Genomic DNA, 18,079 nt, shown 5'->3' with positions numbered 1-18,079 from the left:
ACATCTAGCAGAACTCATCTTTTTATGAGGAATGAGCTCATTCTCACTGTAAGCCATAATATCGACATTAATCTGCTCATGAGACATGTTTCAGTGCCCATTTAATTTCAAGATTGGTTTTGGAAGGGGATCTTCAAATCATGGCACTCTTGTTTCAGGAAATTGCTGACTTTATGCTTCGTTTGACTTTTCTGATTCATTTGCTCTGTTGATTACTTGGTCCTTGAGGTTGGCTCCTCTTTCCATGACAGCATCCCCTTCTATTTATACAGCTTCCTTCACCTCCGTTCCTTCCTGATTTCTTTCAGTTGATTTTCATATATTACTTTACCCTCAAATATTCATGCTCATATCTGGGTGTGCAGTTTGGGAGACTGAGTCAAGAGGATTAAGAATTTGAGGCTAGCTTTGTAGTAAATCTTGTCTCAGCAAACACAAGTAATTTGTTTCTGAGCTTGTAATCTTGATCTCTGTCTCCATCCTGGATTTTTATCCTGAACTCTGAGCTCATATTTCAGACTCTCTGTCTATCTATCAGTCTGTCCCTCTGTCTGTCTGTAGCTCTATCTATCTATCTATCTATCTATCTATCTATCTATCTATCTATCTATCTATCTATCTATCTATCTATCTATCTGTATCTATCTGCCTATTTAGTTTGGGTGTGTTCAAAACTAAGTTTCTACTTTTCTCCTCCAAATCTTCTATATTTTCCCTTTCTCAATAAAGGCCACTGCAACATTTTCATAATACTTATTTCATCTAAATTTCCCCAAGCTTCCCCTCTTTCCATCTATCCACAAATCCTTTCAGACGTTCCTTTTATAACATGTTTTCTATGTGACTTTTTAATATCTCTTTTGAACTCTCTTTGTGCAAGCCACCACTATTTCTAGCAGAGATTATTTTATTCCTACCCATTTTTCTGCTTCCATGCTTCTTTTGTATTGTCTATTCTGCAGAAAGCACTCACAGGGATCCTTTGAGAATGGAAGGCCAGTCATGTCACCTCCCTCCTTAACAAGGGCAGGGATTTTTTTACTCCCTGCTCTGTTAGAACAGGGCCTGGAGCATGGCAAGTCCCAGTAAATAGTTGCTGAGTGAAAGATTAAAGTCATTAGATCCTTTTATTCTGTCTTAGAAATGTTCCTGTCTCCCCTTTATTCTTAGAAATTTTACTCATTTATAACTTGATCATTATCCCACTGGCAGGTGTCCACCTAGCTAACAATAGCTACTTCAAATGCAAACTATCCATCACTATTTATTCTGCCTTTCCCAGGATCATTTTTCAATTTTCAAATCAATTTAAATGCCAATCACTCTTGGTTTTATCTTGAATATTATTTCTGTTCTCATATCCTATTCCTGTTCCTCTTGTCTGGATTTCTGCTCTTTTTTTTCTGGACATTGGAAGTAAGCTTTTAATTGACTTCTCAAGGTTTGGTTGCTTATGATTTTATTCAAAAGAACTTGTGGTGTGCAGTACCAGCAGGAGCTCTTTGTTTAAAATACAAATGTCTCTTGCTTCGGAAATTTACTCAAGGCTCTACATTTATTTTAGGCTCTTGTCTTGTTACTGCAACAAAACACCTGACAAAAGCAACACAAGTTCCAGGACATGTAGTCTGTCATAGCAAGGGAAACACAGCAGCAGTGGTAGGAGGCAGCTGTCACAAGCTCACAGTAACGAGAGAGCATTAGATGTTCTGCTCCCTTCCTTTTTTTGTTCAATCTGGGATTACAGCTCAGAATTGCTCCACCCAAATTTTAGGGTGCATCTTTCCATCTCATTTAACCTAACCTAAGAAAGTCCTTAAACAGAGATGTCTAGAGATTTGTTTCTATAGTGATTCTAAATCTTGTCCAGTTGACAGAACCATCATATCAATGCATCTAGCTTAGGTACCTGTATTTAAGAGATGCTTGGTAAACTAAAGTCAGCTGTTTTTTATCTTCATTTTCTTTGGTTTATAAATTTGCTCACTTTTCATTTGATTAATTTAATGAAATAGCTATAATATTAGTAGTAGTTAAGGATTTTTTGTGACAGTTTGTTTCAAATCAGTAGCTGGTGTATGGGTTTAAATGCCCACTTATCAGCATGGCATAGCACATTGTTCCTGAAATAGTCCATATTTCTTATTTACTTACTTGACAAACCTTATTATCATTTTCTTGTACCATAGAACTATGTGTGGATGCTCGAATGAAGCTTCAGGCCCCAATTCTTGCTCCTCCACACCTTCCAGCTGATCAGCCAACATGTTCTGATTCAGCTTTCAACACCTTTATTTATAAGAGGTTATCAGTGCATTGCTTTGTAATTTATTTGTCTATATGTACTTACATAATGAATTTTATTCCTATCTTTTCCTTAGCTTCATAGTTTCAAAATACCAAATAAATGTCCTTTGAAAATTCAGATAACTGCTAATAATTATATATATAAAATGAAGAAAAAAAAATCTGTGCTCTTTATTTTCAAGTCAGCCATAGTTTCAGGACTTTATTATTTCCAATTTGCTATATTTGCAATATTTACTTAAAAGTAGTAACTTGTGACTGGTAAGATGGCTCAGAGGGTAAAGGAACTTACCATGCAAACCTGGCAACATAAAAATTGATGGAGAGGACCAACTCAATGAAGTTGTCCTTTGACCTTTACAAGCGTGCTGTGTCAAGGGTATCAACCTCTTATCATACACACAAACACATACACTCTAATAATAATTTTTAAAAATGGTAAATTTGAATAAATATTTTCCTTCTACAGTTTTGTTAGCTGTTGCCTGGTAAATATTGTATAAAAGAGCACAGTTGCCTTCTAGTTTTGGTTCTAGCACTTCTTGAGAATTGGCTAGAGATATGAACTTTTAGGTCTCACTTCTGAGCCAAAGAATCAGAAACTCAAAAACTCAAAGCCTAGCAAAGTTGGTTTTTTTTTTTTTTTTTTTTTTAAGTTTTATTTTAAACAAGGCCCCAGAGAGTCCAGTCTAGTGAGCATCAGAGCTGCTGCCTTTCTGTGTAATGCAGACTGATGACTACCTTGAGCCTTCTTGGCTTTGACTGTAGAACAAGTAATGAAATACATGAACTTACACAGTCTGGATTTCTGTACATGACTGCATTTGTTTCTAGGAAAATCTCAGAATTATACTTCAGTTTTAGAAATACTGCAGTCTCACTATTTTCTGAGATTCCGTGATCACAGATGTGCTTCATGGAATGTGGTATAGCACTCATTTGCTGGAAGCACTCTACAAGAAGTAGAGGAGAAAGATTAGACCATAGGTCAAAGTGTACGAGGCCTGAGAATTACTGGATTCAGAAGGGCAGTGAGTAGACAGATTCAGTACTGTATGGAGGTCCTTGCAGACATTGAACAGTGATAACAAAGTGCTTAGAAAAGAAAGATTTTAAAAATAAGGTGACTGCTTAAGCCTATGGGAATTTATCCTTATTGCCCTAACATCTTGGAAGATAAGACTGATGTTTACAGGATTAAAGATGTTTTATGAAGTTCTTTTAAACAATTATGTTAAATACTTTATGTAAGAAGCTCTTCTGTGTCATGTGCAAAAGTCTGGGTGTTTTGTATAATTGCTTTTAATTATATTTGCTTTCATGATAAACTTTCTCGTTATTAACTTTCTTCAAAAAGTGGTACTTTTTGAAGAGCAGAAAGAGCTAAAATATATGTACTTTATGTGGATATAATTAATCTTGAGGCCCATAAACCACAAAATAATATTTTGTTCACTTAGCAATTGGCTAAATGTTAATACCAGATGAGTTGGCCTCTGTAGTTATAAAGGTAAATAAAAGACTTTTATCCCCAAACGGTTCACTCTTTAGCGAGAGAAAAAAGGTAAGCAGTATCAACACAATGTAATACATGGTGTAATAGAAATACATACAGATTGCCATAGAAACTAAACAGGACACATGTAAGTTAGCTATCATCCACCAAGAGCAGTCAATGATTTTTTAAAAAATTACTTTTTCAGTTTCTTAGATGTTTAAATAGAGCTAAGAAAAAATACAATTACAAATCAAAAACTGATTGCTAAATCAAAATAGTTTGAGTTGTGTTAAGTATATGACTTTTGCTTTGGTTGGTGATAGGTTCATCTTCTTGAGGCGGATGGCCTAGAGCAAGATGTTGGTGAAACTGAAGACGATGAGTCACCAGAGCAGCGAGCTCGGAGACCAATGAATGCATTTCTTTTATTTTGCAAGCGTCATCGCTCTCTTGTCCGACAGGAACACCCAAAGCTTGATAACCGAGGTGCTACCAAGATACTAGCTGATTGGTGGGCTGTTCTTGATCCAAAGGAAAAGCAGAAATATACAGACATGGCCAAGGAGGTAGGTTGCAAGGACAAGGTGTGACAGTGATTATGGACACCCAGTTCCTTAACTCTTCCACAGCAAATGTGCAGCAGACATTGCTGACACTGTCATCTTCTGTTGTCATCAAATGCCATTGAAAAGATGACAACCTCAGGTTCGGTTTTTCACAGGAATATATTATGATCACGTTATGATGTTAAATAACTAGTGTGTATGTGTGCGTGCGTGCGTGTGTGTGTGATCTCAGATTTTTAAAACAATTACCACAATAAGAAAATTGGACAAAGATTTGTATGCCTTCTAAACTATGTTGTGTTTTGAATAAAAACAATTTTTGTAAACACTTTTTGTAAACAGAATTGTTAAGAGAGATGCTTTGACTTGTTTCTGTTCTGAAAAATAGTGCAGCATGAAGATTTAAAACTAATATACGGATGAATGACAATAGAACAGGGTATACTGTGACGTATGCATGCTCACAAAAACTGTGAACAATAATAGTTGGTGAGAAACATTTCCACATGGGAAGAATATTAAGAAAGGTGGCACATTCATTCCAAAATGATAGCAGTAATTAAATGTCTTCAAAAGTTCTGTACTATATTTGTTTCTACATTAATATGGGATCTATAACAATCATTGTCCACATGTATTATGAGTGGACTTAGTTCTAAATGAGGCATAGGTACTGTATTTTGGTTAAGTCTGAAAGGAATAGTTCTAACATTATTTCCTTAGAGTTTCAACTTGCAAAAAATTTTCATTCATGAAAATCCCTGCCACCCCATTAACTTCTGAGGGGAAAAAAATGAACCAGCAGGGGATAAAATAATGTAATTGTAAGATATTTTATTAGACATCTCAGTATGTGTAAAAATAATGCCTTCACTTGACGTGGTTTTATTGAGTTTAATAAGGAATCCTGCAACATAAAAATTTCTTTGAAAACATACAGGGAAATTTGAATCCAGAGTAAATGACTAGTGTTGCTGTGTAATTAATGATCGCAAAAGGCTTTAGGAATTTACTAATTGTTCAAGATAGACTTTTAACTATGCTGGGCATCTATAAAACTTAAAATCAATTACAGCAGCTTACGTGATTTTAAATGTTCCAATAGATTTCCACAAGCCTAACAGTAATTAACAATAAACCCTTCTCATTAAATAGGTTTATATCCTTTCATACTCATGCTTATATGATAAAGTAAACAATTATCTGGAGCCTCACAGTGAGCTGCATGTGCTTCCTATAATTAAACACTTGAGTTTGATTTTGGACAACATGCAGCATATTGCCAATATAGTGTTTGCCTCTTCTTAAATACAGCTAATTTACAAACCCAATAGGTGGCCACTTTTAAGAGGAGAACCTATTATTTTTACACAGGAAATCCTTTATTAATTACTTAATTAGCTTCACAATATTTGCCATTGTGGTACTATAATGAAATCTGTTTAGGTAGCCCCCTGCAGCCTACAAGTGGAAACCAGAATGTCCCACGTTGCATCTTGCCTTGTTTATAGTTACTCATATAAAATATTGTCTCATTTCTACTCCATAGTCTAATCGATTCAGCTACTTCCCAAATTATCACACAATTGGTCTCTAGTGGTTATTTCTTTCAGCTTATTTACTTAGTGTTTCACAGTTACATTAAAGTGCATGTAATCGTGTTGAAGCCTTTTTTGTTAATATTGCAGCCTTAATGGGAATGTCAGTTCAGTCAGCCAATGCTTATTAAGAAGTTTCAGTACTCAGATTTTATGGTAGTTAGTAGTGATACAAAACTAGACACAAAGAAGCCTCTGGTCCCCAAGCCCGGGTCGTTTTGAAAACTACTTCAGGTATAACTTTTCAACTTTGAACCCTCAATTTTGAATATTTTACTAAACACATGACATTCTTTCAGCACATGTGTGAATATGAATGCTTTACATTTATTTGCCATCTGAATCCTTGCCTTTATTAGAGTGAGAATTTACCCACAGGGATAGCCTCAGAATGTGTCCTGAGGCATTTTGGTTATTGTGCAAGCATCGTGGTTTATTTACCCAACTAAGACCTTTTACTGCACAAGGCTGTGCAGTCTTAGGAAACCATTATTGTGGCATGTAGTTGACTAGAACATTAGTATATAGTTTGTACTTTTCTCTTTCTGATTTTAAAAGAAGCATATCTTTAAAAGATGAAGTAGCAATACAATTTTTCTTTTTCTATTCATGACAAGTCTAGGTTTCTGTGAAGGAAGTACAGATTCATATTCCCCCCTCCCCAACTCTGTATAGATTAGCAGCACTTCTCCCCTGTGCTCTGTACAGGTTATAACTCCCCAATACTGGTTAACACCACTTCTTCTCGTGCTCTGTATGATTAGACCCCCCCCCCCCCCATACTGGATAACACCACTTCTCCCCGTGCTCTGTACAGACTAAACCCCATCCATACACACACACACACACACACACACCAAGTACTGAAGAAGTTAGCACCATTCTCTGCTGAACTCTGACCTGGTTGTATGTTGTAATTTCTGCCTGCTGTTGAGGAAAGACCCAGCTTTAACAACTAAGTATGGAGGGAGTTCCTTCAGCTCCTCATGGTGGATATGATTATAAGAAAAAAATGTGTGTTAGGACTCTTTGGTCAAATTTCAGATAATTTTCTGTATAATCAGTCAACTGATCTGGTAGATTTTACTTCATATATTTGTAGCAGCAGCATCTGTCTTTGGTTGTTCAAGTATTCACAGAATGTCTATTCTAGAATCTCACCAGGATCGCCATCTCTTTTCATTCTGCAGATCTAGACTGTAAATAATAACTAGAAACACTAGTGGACACTGAGTTAGTACTCCAAATGCAACTGAAATTAAATAAATGGAGAAAATGTTTCATTAATATTAAGGTACATTGTAGATCAAATTTCCATTTACGTAATGATCTGGAAAGCATTTATTGTTTGAGACCCCATTTTAAAGCATTAACATAATAGATTATTGCCTTTTGTTATATAATAATACCATTGTCAGATATAAAGGAGGTAAAAAAACGGTGACAGAGGGAATGCATTTAGTGACAGTACTGAATAACAAAAGAACAGCAATTTCTTTTTTGTTATTCTAACAAAATACAATAGTGGTTAGGGCCAGGAAAAGAGTGTCAGCATTACCGAATGCCTTCTATCAGTGCAGAACTCTCTGTAAAGTAAATTTACAATAGATTATTTAATCAGCTGGAAATTTGTAGGAAAAGTTGAAGGCCATAAGGTGAATTTTGATTTTCATAGAATTTTGAAAATCAGTATTTTAGCAAAAGTCTAGATATGTGCGATAATTTTTCATCAAAATCTTAGGATCAATAATCTGTGATTGATGCTCATGGAAGATAAATGAGCTTCCCTCTCCCCTCCAACCTGGCCCTGGATGTCTGGATAGATGGGGCCTATCTCTTGAGGCCTTTCGCTCCTGTGATGATGGATTTTGTCCAGCTGGTTGACCTACATGGCAGTTATTACACTTGGCTATTTGCTCTGGACTGTATACCAGGTCTCCCAGCATTACTTCTTTTCCCTGCCTCCTTTGTAATCTCTTTTCTAGTAACCTTGTCATAACAAATGACAAGCCTTTCCTGTGTCTCTTAAAAGCTGAGTCAGATCAAATGATTGATGAAGGACCAAGTTCCAAGGACATACAGGCATCTTTGCTTTCCGAGGCTGCTCTTGCCTCTGAACTTTGTTGCAGTCCATAATTTGTATTGGTTTGGTGTTTTCTGTAAATAAATTTGTGGTTTTTTTCCCTCAGTCATTCACAATTTTAGCCCTTCTGATCAGTATATACTTGACTAGGGGTCTAGTGTTGTATCTCAGTGATAAGATAGCTACTAAGCATGTCTGAGGCTCTAGGTTCAATCTCCAACAACAAACAAAAGCTAAAAAATAAAAGTGTTATGTGTGTGTATTGAACATTTATATTGAGTTTAAGAGTCTGCACAATTCATATTGTGATTTAGAGTATTATCCTTCATAGTAAATTGTCTAAAACGTCCCCCATATTCCAGGCCTTTCTCTTGGACTCATAGGAAACTTGCTGTTCTGTAGACCCATTGCAAAACCATTTTTCATGCTTGAGTTAGGGCAAGGATTGTAGACCATGTGTAAACAGAAATGCTTGTAAGGTAAATTATGGATTGGAAGCTGCATGAGAGGAGGGACTCTGCTTGATTCCCCCTTTCTGTTTCCAGTGTCTAAGAAGAGTGTCTTTGCAGTGAAGGTGAAGAGGATAGAGACAAGAGGATGAGAATGATTTTAAGTGCTGATTGTTGGTGCCTTATGCTATCTTCAGCACTATCATAAATTAGTGTAAGGCGGCCTTCATTAGTATCAACTGATAATTTATCAGGATGACAGTATAATTTCCATTATACTTGATTTTTACTGAAACAGATCATTAAGTGATCCTTAGCAATGTTACTAGTGAAGGATGTGTCAAAAAACTGAATATGAAGAGAAGGGCACTCTCAAGGAGCAAGAGATTCGGGTACTAATGCCATCTAGCCTCTTTCACAGCTGGTGCTTTCTGCTTAGAAAATTTTACCTACCAAAAAAAGATGATTTTATTTCTCATGATAAATTTATTAGTAAGTTTCTTTGAACATTCAGTTACTGGCACACCTTCCCCATGCACCTTTTATTGAGGCATGATAATGATGCATGTGTCTGCTCCTTGGCTTTTCACCCCTGCCTGCCATTTATCACTTTCTACCATCAGACAGCAGGCAAGGTTATTTGTCTGCCTCCACTTAATATGTAAATTCCCCATTTACAAGAATTCACTGTGGTAGTATGTCTTCTTATGTCAACTTTGATGTTTCCAAATTCATTCTGCTATACAGTTGTAAATTCATTTGGTGCTGACCTAGTGTCTCATTTTACTTCTTTATTTTTATGAAAAATAGAACTAAACACTAGAGTGGTGGCTAAGTGGTTATAAGAGTCCTTGTGTTCTAGTGTTCCCAACACCCACACTGGGCTGCTTACAACCATCTGTAACTACAGGTTACTGATGCCTCCAGTGTGCAAAATACTCACACACAGACACATACACATAATTCAAATAAAAGAAAACTTTTTTAATTAAAAGAGAAAAATATTCCTAGACTTTAGGGGCCTATGTGCTTTTTTTACACACACACCCCATATGTCAATAGGTAAATTTATATGTTATACATAAAATAATTTCAGAAAAAGAGTTAAGATAGCATTGGGATAAATATAATTCTTTGTTAATTAATACTACAGTATTACCTACATTATAGCTTTTATTTATGTAGTGGGAGCATTGTTTAGATTAGGTATTCTTTCCTTATACCTTTCCTCAAAATAGTACCTTTTACCCCTTGTCTAAAAGCAACTTGGAGCTTAGAACACATTACCATTGTAAAAGGCAAGCCTGCGAGGATGGAAGAATTGTGTTAGATGGTCATGGGGGTGTACGCCTATAACCTCAGTACTTGGGAGACTGAAGCAGAGAATTGTGAATTCAGAACCAGATTATATAACCAAATTTTTTTAAAAAATGTGCTAATAAAATAATCTGATAGTGATATTTAAAGAACATATAGGAAATTTTTTTTTAATTAAACAGTATAGCTCTGGGAAGGTATGGACGTTAGGAAAGAGGTAGTGGATTTAGAAGAAGGGATTAAAGGGAGGAAGCAACAGAAAAAAAGGTGAATGTAAATAAAAAGCTTGTGATGGATTGATTACAGTATGTCACATCAGAGTTTGTTCATCTCTGTGTGCCCACTGAAAAATATTGGCAGTTATGTTGTACATCATAGGTGGAGGAACTGGAGGTGATGCCCGTCGGTTACTAAGTGGAAATACAGCTTGAGCCCAGGTGTATCATGCTTCCACTGCTCTTCTGCTTGCCCTGTGTCTAAGAGTAACCAGAAAGTTGGCCAGCTAGCCTGCCTTGCTCCCTTTCTACTTAATCTTGGTTCCTTTTCTCATAATTGAGAATTTTACTTTGTGTTAGCCTTAAAGAACACTAAGGCAGAGATTTAATTTTTGTAAAACTATTCTTAGCAGGGTAAATTAACCAGTAAGGGCACAATCTGGCTGCTGGTCATGGTGTTAACTTGTGCTCTGAAATGTATACTAAAGTGTCCTTTGAAATAGGGGTTGTGGGCTGTAGAGATGGGGACTGAGGTTTGATTCCAAGCATCCATATGGAAGCTCATAATCACCTCTAGCTCCAGTTCCAGGGCATCCACTTTTCTCTTGTAGCCTCCATAGGCACCAGGCATGCAAGTGATGCCGCAACATACATGCAGGCAAAACAGCTATTTGGGAAAAAAAAATCACACATGTACACACAATTTTTAAAACTTTAAGAGAAGAAATTGGTGCTGTGCACTTTTGACAGTAACCCGAAGCGTAGATGGTACTGTGCTGTCCTTTAAGGCCCACAGAGGACACTGCGCTATGCTAAATGCCTGCAGCTTGTTTTATCCCCGCCTTTTCCACCCTCAGAGCCCTGGGCTCTTTCTAATACAAAAGCCTCCTCTGCCACCAAAGTCAGGCAACTTTTAAAGAACAAGAACAACAAAAAGAGTAGAACATTCTGAGTGTCTGATTCCCATATTCTCGGCTCACAAGTTAGATAACTCCACCCTGTCTCTAGATCTTGGTGCGTGACACTGTCATCTTCTCTAAGGAGAGCCACTGAAATCATGGAATGTGGTTTTCTCAGTCATAATCTGAATGAGGGAGGGAAAAGGTAAATGTTGTTGAACTTCTGGGTCTGGATGTTAATTAAGCCCTCATTTGTTTATAGTATAAAGATGCATTTATGAAAGCAAATCCTGGCTACAGATGGTGCCCTACTACAAACAAGCCTGTAAAATCACCAACACCCACTGTCAATCCACGGAAGAAACTTTGGGCCTTCCCATCTGACTCTTCAAGAGATTTGCCGACCCCCAAGAAGGCAAAGACAGAAGAAATTCCTCAGCTTAACTTTGGAATGGCTGGTAAGTTTCCACAATTTGCACCTGTTCTTAAAGGACAGAACAATGCACCAAGTGTTTTAAACAATTAATACAATTTTGAGAAGACCAAAATTTTTGACCAGTATGAAACTCTGGCAAATATGTAGCGTATCATGAGGTATTAGGACATGGTATACAAAGAAAGGAAGACATGCAGCCAAGTTGTACACACTGTGGAGATCCTGATACTGGCAGTATGGAAACATCACAGCAGTTTGGAGCTTGTCAGGAAATTTTATATTAACAAAATAAGCTTGTCCCTCTCTCCCTCTCTTCCCTTCTCTCTCACACACACACCTCCTCCCAACTATTAAGCAGAGCAAGACTGGAGTTATGGGTATTTAAAAACCCACAGTTACTTAGATCATCTGAGTATCTTATCCATGAACAAATCCATCCAAATCTGAGATGAATCTTAAAGAGAACCCCCACCTTACCCCTCCTTCGATCCCCATTAATGTTCACCTTTAGCAAACTTAAAATTCCAGATGGTGCCATTTGCTATTTTACTCTTTGGGTGGTAAGGAGTGCTAATGCATTTATGACCATGAAGTAAAACATTTACATTTTTGCCCAGAATGGCTGGATCTTTCCTCCTATTGAGTGCAACCAAGAGAGGATTTTGCCAGGAAGAGATTGGGAGGTTGAATAAGACAAAAGCAAGGAAGTTCGTGCTGAGCTTGAGTTTCTATACCATATTACAAGAAAATATTTTTCAGAGTCCTAAACCGTTTACAATATTGGAAGGTTAATAGGGATGCAGTTGAGCCATACTGTGATTGTAAATTCTTTTAAATGCCTAGTAGTTTGCATAAGCCTTCATAGTTCAATGGTGGGCTCATAATATGAAAAGTACGTGTGATATAGGATGAATGCCTGAAGAATGAAGCAACGTATGGACGTATCTTTGGGAAACAAAGCCTTCAGGTGATTGTTGAGTGCAGTGTGTGTAATGTAATTCCAGAACAGTTCCCAACATGTGTCCTGAAAACCCAAAGCAGAGCTGTTCCTGTGTTAGCTCTCACTTTGCAGTGTTAGCTTCAGCCCACTTGGTACTGGTCTTTGTGAAATGTCTGGACTTCTCAGATTACGGTGGTTTGGTCTGAGACCAAGAGAAGATAGATTGATGGCCAAAGTCAAAACTTGCTTTGATTGCCATTTAGCGTCTATTGCTATTCTCTCAATTCTAAATTTGTTACTTTGTGTAGAGTTTTCATTTTGAGTTTTCTTTAATGCAGTTGTTCATCACAAACCAAACTATAATTGTATGTAAATTATAGAAAGTGTGTAAATACATTTTTAGTAATAATGTTTCTGACATTTATTAATTTACTTACCTTTTACCTATAAAAAGAGAAGTAGAATCTAGACAAATCAAAACAACTATGAGATACTATCTTACACCTGTCAGAATGGCTAAAATCAAAAACACCAACAGTAGCCTTTGCTGGAGAGGATGTGGAGTAAGGGGTACACTCATCCATTGCTGGTGGGAATGCAAACTAGTGCAACCACTATGGAAAGCAGTGTGGCAGTTTCTCAGGGAATTTGGGATCAACCTACCCCAGGACCCAGCAATACCACTCTTGGGAATATACCAAGAGATGCCCTATCATACTACAAAAGTATTTGTTCAACTATGTTCATAGCAGCATTATTTGTAATAGCCAGAACCTGGAAATAACCTAGATGCCCTTCCACGGAAGAATGGATGAAGAAAGTGTGGAATATATACACATTAGAGTGCTACTCAGCAGTAAAAAACAATGACTTCTTGAATTTTGCATGCAAATAGATGGAAATAGAAAACATTATCCTGAGTGAGGTAACCCAGACCCAAAAAAGATGAACATGGGATGTACTCACTCATAATTGGAATCTAGACTAAGAAATGTGTAAGTCAGCTTTAAAAAGTAGTATTCCTTGAAGCAAAATACAGGAAAGAAAAACACCTTGATAAGCATTTGCCTCAAGAAATAAAGACCTGTGTCATGTGTTGGAATTTCATGACCAGAGCTCTCTCACTGCTAGTCATGTCCCTTTCAACAAGATGAAAGTGAACCAAATTACCTGTGATTAAAAACTGGTGTTTAGCTATCTGAACAAAGGCAATACAAAAGGAATTTTAAAGGTCAGATTAATGCAGAATCTAGTCTGTTTTATTCTTGTTCATTTGTTCAATGGTCCTTGGCACTCTACATCTCATAATTTAGAGAAACCCAACTTTGTCAAATATATGATTTTCAAGGAAGGAAAAGTATGTAGAATTTGATATACTACAACCCTTCAGTAAAAGCAAAGTGTTCTACTTCTGTGAATGTATTTTGATAGTTTTAAATAGCATTGTGTAAGTGATAGAAAAATGATAGTTTCTTGGCGTATCCTTTAGGATGAATAACAAACTTCTTACAAAGTCACATTTGGTATATAACTTGGATTATCATGTAGCTGTATTCCTATTTTTACTTTGTAATTTGAGTGGCACATTTTTATCTCTTGAATGCTATCACTCAGCCCTGGTTCCTAGGATGCCAGCTGCAAAAGTTTCACTCTCAAGCATCCTAAACACTTACTTTCTGCTAAATTCATTTCCCCCTCTTGACTTATACTTTTAAAAAAAATGTATGCATCTATTTTATCAGGTACAGTAGTTCTTAAAGTTAAGGTTTAATGGGAAGTAGACACTTAAAAGCACTGCAGGCCTTTGTTTTACCAGATTAGCCAGTGTTTGTGTTCTGTGTGTGTCCTCCTGCATGGCTGCCTACCAATGTTGGGCTTTCTTTTTTTTTTTTTTTATTTTTTTTTTTTATTCTTTTTTAATTAAAATTTCCAACTGCTCCCCGTTTCCCATTTCCCTTCCCTCCTCCCACACATTGCCCCCTCCCCCCACTCCCCTCCCCCATCCCCACTCCTCTTCTCCTCCCCCCAGTCCATTCCCCCTCCCTCTCGATACTGAAGAGCAGTCCAAATTCCCTACCCTACAGGAAGACCAAGGTCCTCCCACTTCCATCCAGGCCCAGGAAGGTGAGCATCAAAACAGGCTAAGCTCAATGTTGGGCTTTCTAACTCACCATCATTTGATGACATGTTTTTCTCTCTGATTACCTCATAGATTCCTTATCTTTTATTCTTTCTCCTCCTCTTCTCTCTCTTTCTCTCTCTCTCTCTCTGTCTCTTTCTCTCTGTCTCTCTGTCTCTCTCTCTCTCTCTCTCTCTGTCTCTGTCTCTCTTTCTCTCTCTGTGTGTGTGTGGCTGTATTTATGTCTATCTCAGAACCTTTTCTCAGTTAAAAAATTTATATATAAGGTGTGATCAAAGTTGATTCCTGAGATCTCAAGGCAGACTGAACAAAGCTGTACTTCAGGGCATACATTTAGACAGAAATGTCTTCTGGCAGTCTTACATATCCTCATCCTAAAGCTAAAATGCATGCCTTGAGACCTGTGTGAACCAGAGACAGGTGCATTCCCGCCTGCTCTTTCATTGGTGCTTTCAATTTTAAAATTTGAGACAGCCTTAAAGAGTAAAGGTCTCTGATGGAAATATAACCTGGAGCAGAGATCTACCACTGGACTGTTTAGTTATCTTTCTGTATCAGTTTACTGTTGAAAGAATTAAAGCAAAAGAGTTGGCTAACCAGTGGGGAGGGGCTTGTCCTGTCCCAACTTAATGTGGCAGAATTTGATGACTCCTCATGGGAGCCCTTACCTGTTGGGAGGAGTGGATGGAGGGAGGAGGCGAAGGTGAGGGGAGAGGAGGGGTGGGAGAATGTAAAATGAATTAAAAAAATTAAAAATAAAGTTTGCTAACATAAACATTACTTTTAAATCTTACAGCTATTGTAGCAAGAGCCTGATATGCCTGAAGATCTATAATGTCTATAACATATCTGTTATTTTTAATTTATTTTGGAAGTTTTAAGGAGATTATTTTTTAAAAGCTCACTAGAATTTGGAGGCCACTGTGAAATTTCTCTGTCCCGTGTTCCCTGATAGTCTAATTCTTTTGACCAAACCCGATTTCACATAGCAGAAATAACAATTTCAGATTAAGTCTCAAACTTCTCAGAAGACAAACATGAGTATGCTTGGATTAAAAAAAAAATTGCATCAAAACACCTCAATTTTGGAACGAAGCCTTGGGAGAAAGGAAGTTTGGTAGATGATACTTACGATAACAGCTGTACTCTTGGGGAAAGTGTTGTGCTGGAATGGTGGAGCAGTAGCATTTAAAAGGCCAGGTGTAGTGGTCATGTCTGTTATCCCTGCACTTAAAAGACTAAGGCAGGGAGAGCATGAGCTCTAGTCGAGCCGGGCTTCATAGTAAGATACTGTTTCCAAAAAAAAAAAAAAAACAAAAAACAAAATATAGAAAAGAAAAAGGGCTCTTTAAAGTATGTGCATTAAGCACACATGTACCAGGTTATATAAGAATGAATTTTGTCATTTTTCCATAAAATTCATATGTGCGTAGTTTGGATTTCTGCCTTTATGAATATCCTTTTTTATTCTGTATGGTTGTGTGTACTTCATGCTTCTGAGTTGATTTTCGTTTTTGATCTTTAGATCCTACTCAGATGGGAGGCCTGAGCATGTTGCTGTTAGCTGGAGAACATGCTCTTGGAACGCCAGAGGTAAGCCAGGCCTTAGTCTTCATTGCTCTTCACACTGTGCATTCTGTGCATTCACCACATAGATGTCTGCGTTTTGTTCACCTTGTTGCTGCAGTTCCACCATATACAGCTCACTGAGAAACTTTACTTGTGCATCTAATGTTTTGAGGGTAGCAGAAGTAGTATACATGAGCCAAAAGGGCAGACACACAACTCCACTGCAGAATCTGCAGTTGTTTGAACCTAGGAGTAAAAACTACAGTACTGTGCATTTGTTGTATTGTGTCATGGGTGTGTAGATTGTATCCTAAATAAGTTCACTTGGTTCAACACATTCCCTGTTTGTATCATGTTCTCATTTAGATGTGCTAGTGGGAAGCCAACAATAAAAATATGAGACTGTCTGTCTCCCTTGTCTCTCTAGTATCTGAGTAAATTCCAAACTCCTGTTTGAACATCTGGAATGACAGCATTACAAAACTGTTTCATCCTTTAAAATAGGGAGAGAAAAAAAAAAAGGACCCAGGGCCCTCAAGACCTTCTTTCTGTGATCTAGTTATTAGTTTGCTTTTTCTAAACATTTTTAGACTTGATTCTGCTCAGCTGTGGCAGTTAACCACACATAATTTGCATTTGTGGCACCTTCTATTTTCTAGACCCACTTAACATAGATCAGATGAATTAACCTGCAGGTCATGTTTTTTTTTGCTACATTCTGAGTCTTCGGATGGAAAATTTCCATTCAAACCAACATAGCTGTTTGGGACAAAATAGCAAGAGCTGTCAATATTCCCATGGAAAATTAATCTAGTAGCAAGCCTATCCCTAACATTATTTATTACTGCTATGGAAACATACTGCAAACATTTTCCTTTCTATTTTCATTTTTTTTTTTAGTTCAGTTTTATTGCAAGCCTGTGCTGTTTACTGCTGTTTTAAACTTTGACTAGGCCATGTAGATTACAGTTAAAATCTACTCAACTGTACAGGCTATTTATACTATGGTGCTGTTGTTACTAACAGTTTTTTATGTGGGATACAACATGGTTGAGTTTATATTAAATTTAACAAATTTATTTTTTTCATTTTAATGTAGTAAAAGTATTAATTTTTATAGAAGTATTTATTCTGGTGTGCAAATCTTCCACTGAAAATCGTATACATGTGACTGCTTTTGCAGCTCATTACTGAGCGTGTTTCTAGCTCCTGATAGCAGCATTGTGGACATCATTTCCATCCCTAGCTCATAATATGACCTCCTAAGGGCACAGCACATTCTCTAGAATAGAGTGGTCTAAGTATTCCAAAGGTGGATGTGAACAGAGTTGATCTTTCAGCAGTCTGACTCATGACCACTGCAACAGTCAGCATTACATCTTCTCACAGATTCAATTATATTTTATTCCCAACGTTTTAGCCTTCTTTTACCACTTCAGAACAAATATAAACAAATGATCCTTGCAGATCTTCTGGATGCTAGTAAGAAAAAGGAAATTAATTTACTTTGCTTAAAATTTTACCACTTATGTGTAAGCAGAGATTGCACCATCATTTCCCGGCCACCCAGACCCAAATAATCACACTGAAACTATTAATTACAATACTGGTTGGCCAATGGCTTAGGAATATTCCTACCTAGCTCTTATTTCTTAAATTAACCCATTTCTCTTCATCTGGATATCGCCATGAGGTTATGGCTTACGGGTAAGATTCTGGCAATTTTCTCCTTCAGAGCTACATGGCGTCTCTCTGACTCCGCCATCTTTCCTCCTCCTCTCCCACTGCTTGGATTTCCCACCTTGTTATATTCTGCCCTGCCATAGGCCAAAGCAGCTTCTGTATTAACCAATGGTAATAAAACATATTCATAGCATACATAGCATACAAATGGGGAATCCCACATCACTTAAGCTGTTTTTAGTAAGTTCTGCTTCCTTTAAAAAACATAGCATTTTGTGACACATGGTGTAAGCACTGCAGTGATAGTGAAGTGGAAGCATTTTGAGAACTCTACAGATGAAGAAGCAAACAGTGCAGGAGCAGGTACCTGTAGCAGTAG

General features: G+C 37.2%; 1 protein-coding gene across 5 annotated transcripts in view; it reads left to right on the top strand.

Moving 5' to 3' along the window:
- The window catches only part of Bbx (BBX high mobility group box domain containing), a 233,458-nt gene that overhangs the window by 149,288 nt on the left and 66,091 nt on the right, over positions 1 to 18,079 (top strand). For all 5 annotated transcript variants that reach the window (XM_057766021.1, XM_057766025.1, XM_057766020.1 and 2 more), the window contains exons 5-7: positions 4,129 to 4,371; positions 11,195 to 11,390; positions 15,974 to 16,041. In XM_057766021.1, coding sequence (XP_057622004.1) covers positions 4,129 to 4,371; positions 11,195 to 11,390; positions 15,974 to 16,041 — 507 coding nt within the window. The remainder of the gene's footprint in view (positions 1 to 4,128; positions 4,372 to 11,194; positions 11,391 to 15,973; positions 16,042 to 18,079) is intronic.

The sequence above is a fragment of the Chionomys nivalis genome, chromosome 3, assembly GCF_950005125.1.
Source record: "Chionomys nivalis chromosome 3, mChiNiv1.1, whole genome shotgun sequence".
Classification (NCBI taxonomy): Eukaryota; Metazoa; Chordata; class Mammalia; order Rodentia; family Cricetidae; genus Chionomys; species Chionomys nivalis.
This window is presented reverse-complemented; position numbering and strand designations above follow the sequence as displayed.